The sequence below is a fragment of the Myodes glareolus genome, chromosome X (genome assembly GCF_982192425.1).
Source record: "Myodes glareolus chromosome X, mMyoGla1.1, whole genome shotgun sequence".
NCBI lineage: Eukaryota > Metazoa > Chordata > Mammalia > Rodentia > Cricetidae > Myodes > Myodes glareolus.
Genome location: NC_142053.1, coordinates 140,115,188 through 140,127,721, shown reverse-complemented (window position 1 = coordinate 140,127,721; position 12,534 = coordinate 140,115,188). Strand labels below are relative to the sequence as shown.

Genomic DNA, 12,534 nt, shown 5'->3' with positions numbered 1-12,534 from the left:
ATGTATAAATGATATAAACACTGTGTAATATAAACACCATACATGGGGAATCATAGCAAGAAAAAAAGTTGATATATTCAGTTAGTATAGATTTAATTAAAAATGTTTTTGGTTCTTTGAGACAGGATCACTCTATGTAGCCCTAGCTTTCCTAGAACTCACTATGTAAACCAGCTAACTAGTCTTAAATGTACAGAAATTCTCCTGTCTCTGTCTAGAACATGCTTGGATTAAAGATATGTGCCACCAAGTTTGTCCTTAAATTTTTTTGATAGTAAGTTTGAATTGACTGTTATAGAACTCACAGATACAGAGGTCCAACTGTATTTTGTTCCAGACAGTGATGATGAGATTACTTTAATTCAGGATGAATTAAAATTCTTACCCACGTTGTTGTTCTTGAAAGGAAAAGAGTCTTCAGAGGTCAGGTTTAAAATGGGACTCTGTGGTTCATTTTAGTTTCCCATGTGTTCTCTACCCTGTGTTCTAAAAGTAGAAGGCTGCTTCAACTGGCATTAAGTCATTAAGTGTCCAGACATAACAGGACACATCTGTAGTCCTAGCTCTTCAAGAGGCTGAGGTAGGAAGGTCACATGAGACCGGGAGTTCATGACTGGCTTGAACAATATAGTGAGATCCCACCCTAAAAGAAAAGTTGGAAAAGGAGCGACTCCTCATGAAATAGGAGCATGTAGTCTCTTATATTTCCATTTCCATTTACCACTTTGATTTTGTTCTTTTTGTTCAAGACTGTGTTTTACATAGTTGGTCTCAAAATCACTATATAGCTGAGGTCCCTGCCTCTACCTCCAGGTATGGACCACCACAGGCAGTTTGTTCACTGCTGGGGAACAAATCCAAGGCCTTGTGTAAGCTAGGCAGGCACTGTACCAACTGTGCTACAATGTCTGGACCTACTCATTTTTTTCATAAGATCTTGATTACCTAGCCATCTCCTTGACATCAGTTTAATTTGCTTTCATATACTTAGAGTATAATGTGCTATGTTTGGCCTCCAAATTTCTCAAGTTGAAAACTGTATGCTTAATTGCATTTGTTGTGGGTGAAATGATAGGGTAATGAGCATGTTCTTTCGCTTCACTGTTTTCTAAGATTTCTGTGGAACCATGGTTATTGAAGGAGAGGAAGCTCCAATCGCATACACATTGGATGATACCAAACCAGATGGCAGTTATGCCGCTATAATAGGGTAAGGCACAATTATAATATTGTAGCTGTATTTGCTATTGGCAAGGGAATAAAATATTGTTGATTAAGGAATACAAAGCTTTGTTAAAAGAATTTTTTACTTGATAGTACTAATCTCCGAATCCAGTGTTAGAAGTATTTTATTGTTTCTTTTTAATTAATAATACCTAGATGTCAAATACCAATAACATTTAAATTTTGTTATATCAATTTTCTACCTCATATTTAATGTATTAGTAGATATATTTGGGGGACATCTTTACATGATAGACTGATCTTACTTCAGTGTATTACTAGGAGGAATGTTTTAGTAAGTAGTTTGTGGGCATCCATGTTGTTTACTATGTTTTCTGTTGCTGTAGCAAAGTTCTTAAGACTGGCCAACTTATGAAGAAAAGAGCTTCACTGTAGCTCACAGTTTTGGAAGTGCAAATGCATGGAATCAATATGTCCTAGGCTTCTGATGAGGGCATTATGCTACTCCATACATGGCAGAAAAGTGGGAGGGAGTAAACATTTGTTGCAAAATCACATAGCAAGAGTGGATTCAAAGAAGCAAGCAGAGAAGCCAAACTTGCTATATAAAATAGCCCACTCTCCTAAGAAGCAATCAACTGTCACGAAAAGCATATTAGTCTTTTGAATTTCTAACAATGTAATGTTCTGAAAGGTCCTACCGCTTCTCAATGTCACTATAATTTCAACATGAGTTTGGGTAATGACCACTCTATCTAAATCACAGTAAATGTTACTTATGAGAGTGAACTTTTTCTGAGTCCCACTACAAAGAAGTGAAGGCCAGCCCTATCCTCACCTTGCCAGGGAAGACTTGCATAGCTGAAGAGTGTTTGGGGGTCAGTAGTGGATATAAAGATATATTTACCTAGAGTAAAAATTGAGATGACCAACAGAAGGCCAAGGCGAAAACAGGTAGAGCAAAACAAGTTGTTAAGCAGAAAGCAGTTGCCGAGGTAGAAATGTGACAGCATCCAAAAAGCTGAGTGTTACAGACGGAACCAAAGGGCAAGAGGGAAAGGAAGAACTGGAGACCTCAGACACAGCCCTAAGTGAGCATTTGAAGTCCAAGTCCTTTCTTCTTGGTCACTGTTGGAGGGCAGTGGCTCAGTCATCATATTACCCTAGGCAGAAATCATGGCCAGTCATTTACTTTTGGAACCTTGATCTCCCAAAGCCAGAAAGTGCTCCTCACTGTCAGGAATGCAATATAAAAACAGGGACACAATGAACATTGTTAGTATATAAATTGTTTCTTCTACATGGTACAGAGTGTGTGTAGCTATAGAAATGAAGCTAAGATGAAAGAAAGTATTAAATCGCCCACTTTTTCTTGTTTGTGTTTTCAGATTTATCCTTGCTCACAAAGCCAGAAAACTGACACGTCTTACCAAAGAAGAAAGGTAACAAAATGTTCTTCCCTTCTTTCTTTCTTCCTTCACTCTCCTCTTCTTTCCTCCCTGTCCTCAAGTCCCCCCTCCTTCCTTCCTTTTCTCTCTCTGCTTCCTTCCTTCATTTCCTGCCAACTTCCTTCCTTTCCTCCCTCATTTGCCCTGCTCTATCCCTTCTGTCTGCCATTCTTCCTTCTCTTCCTCCCTTCTACTCTCCTTCCTTATTTCCTTCCTTCCTTTTATTTTTTAAGGTGATAGGAAAATATTTTTTAGAGCAAGAACACACACTAAATAGGGAGTGTAGCTTTTCAAGTAAGCTGCCTTTCTTTCCTCTGCCTTCTTGTCTCCCTCCTTTCTTTCATTTTTGACTATTTAGTTGTCTTTCAATGTTTATTCACTTTTTAACTTACAAAATACCCCCATAATAAGTGCATTGCTAATGTGATGTATCTGCTATGTTAATGACAAGGGTCTTATATGCCACAATGCTTATTACTTAAGAACCAAATGTTTAAATTACTACTTATCAAGTTATTGTACAAAGCCATTATGCTAAGAACTATGAACAGTATGAAAAAGTGCTGAATATGTTGGAAAGAAGTAGACAAATTGCTAGGTTAGGCAGCACTACATGAGTGATGCATAGCAATTGCAGATTGTAGGTACAGAGACTAATTTCTCTGGAGGTTATTTTTTCAGGCATGTTTTCATCAATACTGGAATATATATATATATATATATATATATATATATATATATATATATCGTATATATTCATATACCAGCACCAGAACTGATAACATATTTAATGACTCAAAGCCAAAATGACTTTACAGTGCTGAGAATTTTTATATATTAGAAGCCATTATTGGACTAGAAACATTATATTGGTGGTTTTCAAATTTTAGATTCACTTGGAAGGCTTGTAAGTTCAGATTGCTACTATTTTCCTTCCAAATCGAGAAGTCAGAGGAGGAACCTGAGACTCACCTTTCCAAGTTGATATACCCAGAGATTCACTTTAGTTTCTTTCTTAAAGATTTAGCAATAGTCTCCCTATTGGTTTAAAATATTAGAAATATGATAAATTCTTTGTTTTCAAAAATTAAAATGAAGTTGGATATGGTCACACTTTCCTGTAATCATCTCTCATGAGAGATCAGGGCAGGAAGATTGAGCATACCAAGCAAACCTGGGTTACATAGCAGTGTAGTATCTCAAACAAAAGAAAACAGTAATTAGTTAACATGAAATGCCAAAGTGGAAAAGCTAGCACTCAGAGACTTTAAAACAGGGAATAAATGCCTCTCACTTTTTTTTGTCTTAGTTCCTTTAACCTTCACTTTCATCATTAAAACGTTATTTTTTTTTTCTCTTGTACAGACTAAAGAAACTTTGCGAGCTATACGCAAAAGTTCTGAACTCCCAAGAAGCTCTGCAGGTAAGGTTGTTTGCCAGCCTTTTTTGAATGGGGAGAGGCCTGTTTTTTTTTTCCCAAAAGCATTTTCAGGGACAGGTTTGTGTCAGTTGGACCCTACAGTTCATCTTTTCCTGAAGAATCACAGAAGGGTCTGTACATGTAGGTTTGATGCATAAATGGTTCCATAAAGTGTGAGCTAGTCCTGTCTGTGCATGTAATGAGGAAGGAACCTGGGGCTTTGGGCTTCTTACTCTGGGCTTAGGTAGTGATTCTTTTGTCCCTAAAGTCAGAGCTGTTCCCAGAGCAGGCATTTGGGGGGCAGCAGTTTGTGATTCAAATTCTCCCTCACTGTATGAAATCATTGAATGATTGTTTAATGAGATAAGAAGTTGTTTTTATATTTTCTAAAAGGTGATAATTTTCATTTGATAAAGTATCTTCTAAGAAGGATATTGATGATCAATTTCTAATGCTGAAAAGATGTCGCCTTTGTCGTTGTGTGTGTTTTTATACAAAGAAAGTCACTTGCTTCAGTGTGACATTGATATTTGTTGTGTCAGAGAATGAAATTCCTTGGAGAAAGGGGAAATGAAAGAAAATGCCCAATCTTTCTTCTGATTGGCTGCAAAGAGACAGAGAAAGATGCTCAGGAAGCAACAACCGCCCTCAGATGTCAAAACAAAGCATAGTGAACACTAAAAGATGCTTAGGGTTATTCACTACTTAGGCAGGGCCTCACACTTTGTCAGTAGGGTGCCTTAAATGACTATGCAAAGTTAATTAAATAATTGCATGTTTTTTAAAAAAATAAAAGCTTTCAAAGTCTAGTTTTAAATATTTTGTTATATCAATTTTCTGTTTTCAAAAAGATGCTTAGTAATAAACTTTCTGTCTAGGTTATTCACTGTTGGCTTCCCCAATCCCCAGGTAGAATTGAACCGAGGGTGTTGGATGCTAGGTCTGTGCTCTATTTTTATAAGGAGTTCGGATTTTGCAAAACTCTCAGCTAAAATACAGCCTCTTAATGGCTAAAACACATTTTCCAGACCAGTGGTTGTTTTACAAGTTTAGCCATTCCACCATAGTGAGTACATACTATGAAGATTGTTCTACCTATAGCAAAGCTTGCTGCTACCAAAACAGTGTCTGTTTCATAGATAATCACTTCTGTTATTTTTTTTTCTTGGTCAGCCATCCTTGCAAACTATATCATTTTAAAACTTTCTCAAAACCATTGAACACTAAAAGCTTTCTGATAGGTAAAAAGAAAGTGAAACTGGAAACAGATAATTATTATGAACAAGAACTTAAGATACCCATGTTCAGGAATAGTGGTGCATTTCCACAATCCCAGTACTTGGAAGGTAGAGGCGGGAGAGGAGAATCAAGACTCTTAGGTAAGCTTATAACTACATGAGAAAATTTTGTCTCAAAACATAATTAAACTAAGACAGATATGTGACAAATGAGAAAAAGTTCTAAGGTCTGAAATTATCACAAGTTTATTATTCAAAACATTTACCTGCCCAAAGACCTGTCTTTAGAAACATCAGAATAATATGGCCGTATTTCAGAAGTGCAAACAGCCTTCTGTATGTGCAGGTTCTGAAAAATATTTGAAAAACTTGCCAATACCCTGAAGTTTCAGTGTGATAAGTATTTGTATGACATTTATATTGCAGTGTGTACTATAAATAATCTAGAGATGAATTAAAGCATGCAGGAGGGTTGCACATGTTACATGCAAACACTGCACTACTTTCTACAAAGGGCTTGAGGGAGCAGGGAGGCTTGGAATCAGTGTCTTTCAGATTCTAAGAAACAGCTGCAATTTGTTCTGTACAATGAAGTCTATAAGTATGTACTCGATATACAATAGACAAGACACCGTCCTCTGCCTCTCTTTCAAGCTTTTGCCCCTCTTTCTTACAGCCAGTCCATTATGAAGAGAAGAACTGGTGTGAAGAGCAGTACTCCGGAGGCTGCTACACAACCTACTTTCCTCCCGGCATCATGACCCAGTATGGAAGGTACTGCCCAATCACTGCACCAACTCACACAGGGCTGGCACACATTCAAGCCATGTTTAATAAATAAAAATGAACTGAGCTGTGACTGCAAGCCCTGCAATTGAAGTCAAGCTACAAATAAGTTGCTGTGTTTCTTGATAGCTTTTGTCAATACCAGAGAGAAAAAATATCCCCAACTTCCTTTGAAGCTCATGCGTCTCATAAAGGAAGTCACAGTGCTGCACCATCTTTGCTGTTTCCATTCTTCATTCCGCTAGAGAACCAAACTCAATCAATATAACCAGAGAAAGTTGACACATAAGAAGCACTTCAAATAGCCAGAGGGTTCGTTAAGACTGGCAGTACAGTGTTCTAATACTTACTCTGGAACCCAATAAACTTCCCCAGGCACCACTCTGTGTCAATGTGGGCATGGCTCTGTAAACTTAGAATCAATTCTAGACCAGGGAGGAAAGGGCTTGAGTTCCTGCTCTATTCCTAACAATCACCTATTTAGTCATTTATTGTTGTTGGATTTGATTTTTCTTAGCACATGGATGAGAAACACAAGATAATGTAATTATTACCTGAGCTATTCTTTAGAAACTTTATTCTGATTATAACATATGATATGATTCGCCCATTCAGAGTTCACAGATTTTTAGTAGTCAGAGTATTGTGCATCCAAGTATGAGTCACTGCTGTTGAGTTCAATGCATTTGATGATGATAACAAGGTGTTAATTAAGGATCATTACTCCAATTCTCCTAGCAATACTAAACTAAATCAGGAGAAATAATGAAAGGGCATTAAGAGAGTACAGCACAGAGTGCTGGTGGGTGAAGGCAACTGATCCAGCTCTCCATGAGAACCAGTGTGGAGAAGGGTCAAAATTTGTTTAGCAGAAGATGATTAATGATTCTGGAGATCATGTTCCTTATTTGCCTATAGAGGCCAAAATAGAATCCAGAGAAAATCTGAGGGCTAAAGGATACTGATATTGTCCAATAAACTTCTGAGTCATTAGGTTGCTTTTCAGATATGCTGGGTACAGACTAAGTCACAAGCAATTGTTTCATTTGGTGTGTACTGGATAAGTGCTAACCATTTCCTGACCGTTTCAAAAAAATGTCAATATCAATACCTCCTTTCTGAGGAGTCCACAGTGTTGGAGACAATGGTGGGAAGCAGAGGAAGGACAGAACATTAGAAATGAAAGTACTAAAGTACTAGCGCCAGTGCTTTAGTTAAGGGCTATAAAAATATTCTGGGGACTTGTGGAATTTTGCAGTCTCATCTTAGCTAGTGAAGTGCAATGGCTTTGTGTCAGACTGTAGAGGGGCAGAAGAAGCCTCCTGGGGAATGAAGTCTAGGTCAAATGGTATGGAAACAATCATTGTTTGGAATCCTGCAAGTTCTTATGAAGTCTTGGGCAAAGCTAGATGTGTCAGGGCTATAGGTGATACTGACGACAGAATGACAAGAATCAAGGATTTAGAAGTGGCTCAACAGTTAAGAACCTTTTTGATCATGGAAGCTTGAGATGGAATGAAAATGGCTGTAAATAGTACTCCTTTTAAGGTGTGTTTGTAAGCGTGATAATGGACTTTCATTTTTATATGCTAAGTGCCTGTGACCTTTCCATCTCTTTGCTTAGAATGTTACCACTATGGAAACTGTGATGGTAATATATTAGGTAACACATGAATGATAAAAATAGAGATGTTGGCAGCTGCTCGACATATTTCAAATGCAGCTTCTGCAGTTTTCTAGCACTGTTGCTCTTTCTGAGTCACCACATATTTCTCTGATCCTGTTTGTTTATACGTAATGTGAGACATTAACTAGTAGTCTGTCATGGAGTTCTTGAAAAGATTAGAAAGAAAATAGAATGGAGTACAGAGGTGACATGTAGCAAGACTGTGTTAGAGTTGTTAGATCACTTGGCTTCAAATACTACCTCTGCTATTTGTTGTCTGTAAACTAGAGAAAAGCACTTCACCTTTGTTGTTGGTTGCATTCTAGGAAGCAGACCCTGAAGCAAGCAGTAAACAGGATAGATATTCAGCTGTGTCCTTAGGATTGACACTAGTGAAAGTGGGAGGAAGGAAGCAAGAGTAGCTGGAAGGGCAAGCAAGGTGATAATGCAATTTCAACAAAGGTGCCAGCTGACCCCATGAAGCATTCTGGAAGCATTCTGGGAGTAGAATAGTCCTTCCAAATGGTCTCATGTTAGAGTTTGGGGCTTGCATTTTTAAAAACTTATTTCTGTGTCAGTCACTGGTGCTGGAAGGAGTCATGATGTAGCTTTCTCGAGTGGAAATAGCCACCATGAGTGCCCGCATGAGAATACCATCTTCTGGAAGGATTTCCACCAACAAACAAGTCCTTCATTCCTGGTGGCACATCAGAGGGCCTTCCACAGTCTGCCTCCACATTCTCCTCTGGGAAATGTGTATAATAATAGTACTAGGGATTTGGTGGGGAGTAATGATCTTTGAAGAGCTGGTGCCCAACAATTTTTAACTTAAAGTTTGATGTAATTGTTCTGAAATGTAGCAAATAGGAGTTAATCATCATTAATCATAGACTTATTTATTTCTTTAGTTTCATTATTATAAACCATCTTTAAAATCATTAGACTATCCCTTTAAGACATAGATAAGTTCTGGGGATGTGGTTCAGTAGTGGAACACATATATAGCACATATAAAGCCTTGGGATACATCCTGTATCATACAAAAACAAAACGAAACAAGTAATTATTAAAACAGATGAAGAGGACAAAGCTTGGTTAGAAGAAACTGTCAAGTTTAATGGTAAGAAATCAGAAGCATGTGATATCTTCCTCATATAAAGGTAACCATACATGCTTGGCTTAATCAGTCTCTCACTTCATAAATATAATCAAATACTTCTTTTGTCCATATTAATGTCAGATCCTTTCCCTGTAATCACTAGGAACCAGAGTGTGTGAACTTCAACTTTTGTTCCATTTTGCCCATGACAGAGATAACAGAATATCTGAGGCCCCCACGGAACATTATTGCACATTGCCAGTGTCTTCCTAGAAGTTTTTAATCTAAGAAATGAACTAGCCTGGGTCCTCATGAGAGAACTCATTTCTGAATTTATGAAATGACATTTACTGCTTTGTTTTTGTTCCCAGGGTTCTACGTCAGCCAGTGGGCAGGATTTTCTTTGCAGGCACTGAGACGGCCACACACTGGAGCGGCTACATGGAGGGGGCTGTGGAGGCTGGGGAGAGAGCTGCCAGAGAGGTAGGGCCCAGGATCATGGGCTTGAGGTGCACAAAAGCTTGATAAACAGCTCAAAGATACCTGAGATCTTGGCAGTATTCCCACACAAACTGTATTCCCCATCTATAGACCTAGGAAACCATAATAATAGCAATTTTAAGGAAAAGGAACGGGTTAATCAAACAAAATAATGAAAATATAAAATATTTTACTTAAAGTGGAGGTCAGAATTCAGTTGTACTTAAGAGATGTTGGGAGGAGAAATGGTCCAGCAGTTAAGAGAGCTTCCTACTCTTTGAGAGAACCTGAGTTTGGTTCCTAGCACCCATGTCAGGAAGCTCACAACTGCCTATATCTTCATTTGCAGGGGAAACAATACCATCTTCAGACTCAGAGGACGTCTGCACATCACACACACACACACATGCATATAACTACAAATACAACAGATCTTTAAAAATAGAGGGTCTGGAAAGGGAGCTCACAGTTAAGAGCACTCATTGCTCTTGCAGAGGCTTGGTTCCCAGCACTCACATTCTTGTGATCTCCAAAGCTTCCTCCAAGCACCTGATGCATTTATATACACTCAATAAGTACACATACAGATACATTTTTTAAAATTTTAAATAAAAAATATCACCTAGCCCTGATGTTATAGAATCAAAAAATATTTCCACAAGGATCCAAAATTCACATTATTCTTTTTCTGGCAAGTCTTCTAGTCTCATTCCCACTAAGGTATGTTCACATACACTAAAATTTATAGTGAAACTAATGGTTGAGACCTTTTATACCATAAATAAAAGATCTTTGGAGATCTTTCTAAAGGTCAAGTAGATTTCTCTGCCCTTTACCTTGACATTTTAGATGGATAGCCCAAGAGGCATTCGCTTCATTCTTTCTTAAAGAATAAAAGAAAGATAGTATCTGTTTTGCTATTTGTCATTTCAGATTCTACATGCCATTGGGAAGATTCCAGAAGATGAAATTTGGCAGCCAGAACCAGAGTCTGTGGTAAGCTATATTTCACAAATTTACTCTAAGAATGATTGTTCCCATGAGCATACTTGTATATATGCAGATTTCTTTTCTTAATGATTCTATCTATCTAAATAAATCACATAAATTAAGGGTTTATATGAACTTTGATAAACTTACAGTGCTATATCTCTTGCAAATTAATAAGAAAAATTTGATTTTTATCATAAGGAAATATTTTGTAGAGAACTCTAGACATATTTAAAATTGAGTGGGGATGGAGCATTGAGCAATGGCAAAATGCTTGCTTAGCATGTGTAAGATCCTGGATTTTATCTCTAACAAGACAAGAAACAAAAGAAAGAGCGGAAGAAAAAAACTCAAAATAAGAACTCAATCATAAGAGCTACTGAGTAGTCTCATTTAATGATTCTCAAAAAGAAATAGGAAAATAAGGTAGAAAAATAAGAGGTAGGGAAAAGTTTATTATCTTTACCCTGTGGTAAAAGAGTGGAACAAAGTAAAGCACATTTAAACTCACTTCAATTACATTTTTTGTAATAAAACCATAGAATTTTTTTCTGATTTGCAAGAAGGATGCACAGAGTTTAGAGAATGTGTAGCTACAAGGTCAGTTATTCCTCTATCCTTTTAAACCTAAGGCCATAGAAGATAGCCCTGACACTCCAAAATTACTGTCCTAGTACTTATACTAGAAATAGGATGGTGGGCTGAGGGGGAAATTCATCCATCCTCTCTCAACAAATATTTATGATATGCAAAGACCGTTGTGATCTGAGAATGTGAGGGCTTTCAGGTAGGAAGACAGAGAATAACCCCAAGGTACGATTCTGACAGAGGATGCCCTGAGAGAAAATATGAGAGGTGGAGCCATCTCAGCCTCAGGTTGCAGAAAGACTAGCAAAGTCACATAAAGGGCCATGTGAAAAAGAGGGGGCGAGCCTCAAAGAAATGTTGTGTTTTATACCAGAGGTTGGAATGAGTGGGTTACTCTAAAATAAATCTGAAAGAAATAGTTTCTGGAATGACATGCTCAACATTGCACTCACACAAATGTTCTTTGAACCCAGGATGTCCCTACACGAGCCATTACCAGCACCTTCCTGGAGAGACACTTGCCTTCTATACCAGGTCTGCTAAAGCTGCTTGGATTGACCACCATCTTTTCAGCAACAGCTCTTGGTTTCCTGGCCCACAAAAGGGGCCTGCTTGTGCGTTTCTAAGGAAGGGCCATCCACACCCACAGTCGTTTCATTCTGTGCAGCAGGAAGGCTTTGGGAAGGGGTTGTTATAAAATTTCACAAAGACGCAGAGAACATGGAGTGAGAAATTACAGTAACTTGTTTTCCATTTTGGCTGCTTGTGAGCTCCCCTACTGTGTTCCACCCATTTCCAACTTTTCTGCCCTCTCAATTTTTAGAACAGACACACAGGCTTGCTCAAGCTCCTTGTTATCTCACAACCTAACTGGCCATGCACACAGTTTTTTTTTTTCAAAACCCTGTGGCTTTTCTTTTCTCCTGTGTATTATGTCCTCACCTACTCAAGTTCTTTGGAGTCGTTGTACTTACAGTCTTGTCTTGTTATAACTGGAAGACACTGACTACCATCTGGAGCTCATATTCTCCCTTAGAGGTGAATAAACCAAATGCAACAGAGGTGAAACTTAATTACACAAGGCCTACAAGTAAGCTCTGAATTTGGGCACCTGGAATACAAATTGATGATTTCCCACCTCCCAAGATGTATTTCCCAATCATCCCCTCCTTATGCCTTATACAGTCACTGGTGGTTGTTCTTATGTGGATTTACTTTGTATTGACTGGTATTGTGCTATTTAGTAGATATCCTTTAGTCTTGCTGTTTTGTGCAGTATTGCCAACTGATTTTTATTTTTCATGAGAGTGGAAGTCTTACCTTTGTTGTTCTTTTGTATCTTCCATTATAATCCCATTAATAGATTAAGACACACTTAAGTAATTAAAAATAAATCTGTTTGACCATGTGTTTGTTGTTTCTTTTTGGGGGGTGAACATTAAAGTTTTTGATAAGCCAACCCAAGAATCTAGATGTTATGTGCATTTTGATGGTATGATTCATCATGAACTCACATATATGGTAAATGATTTAAAATTGTTCAGTAAGGATTCTGTAAGACACAGCTTCTTGCTCTTATCTCCAGCCAAAGTCCATCAAAATAATAGACACTAGTTAACATAAGATGCATAACC

General features: G+C 37.8%; 1 protein-coding gene across 2 annotated transcripts in view; it reads left to right on the top strand.

Moving 5' to 3' along the window:
* The window catches only part of Maob (monoamine oxidase B), a 102,545-nt gene extending 90,237 nt beyond the window's left edge, over window positions 1–12,308 (top strand). For both annotated transcript variants that reach the window (XM_048461358.3, XM_048461359.3), the window contains exons 9-15: window positions 1,114–1,210; window positions 2,574–2,627; window positions 3,999–4,056; window positions 5,968–6,065; window positions 9,214–9,325; window positions 10,256–10,318; window positions 11,374–12,308. In XM_048461358.3, coding sequence (XP_048317315.1) covers window positions 1,114–1,210; window positions 2,574–2,627; window positions 3,999–4,056; window positions 5,968–6,065; window positions 9,214–9,325; window positions 10,256–10,318; window positions 11,374–11,526 — 635 coding nt within the window. In that variant the 3' untranslated portion in view covers window positions 11,527–12,308. The remainder of the gene's footprint in view (window positions 1–1,113; window positions 1,211–2,573; window positions 2,628–3,998; window positions 4,057–5,967; window positions 6,066–9,213; window positions 9,326–10,255; window positions 10,319–11,373) is intronic.
* The last annotated feature ends 226 nt before the right edge of the window (window positions 12,309–12,534 follow it).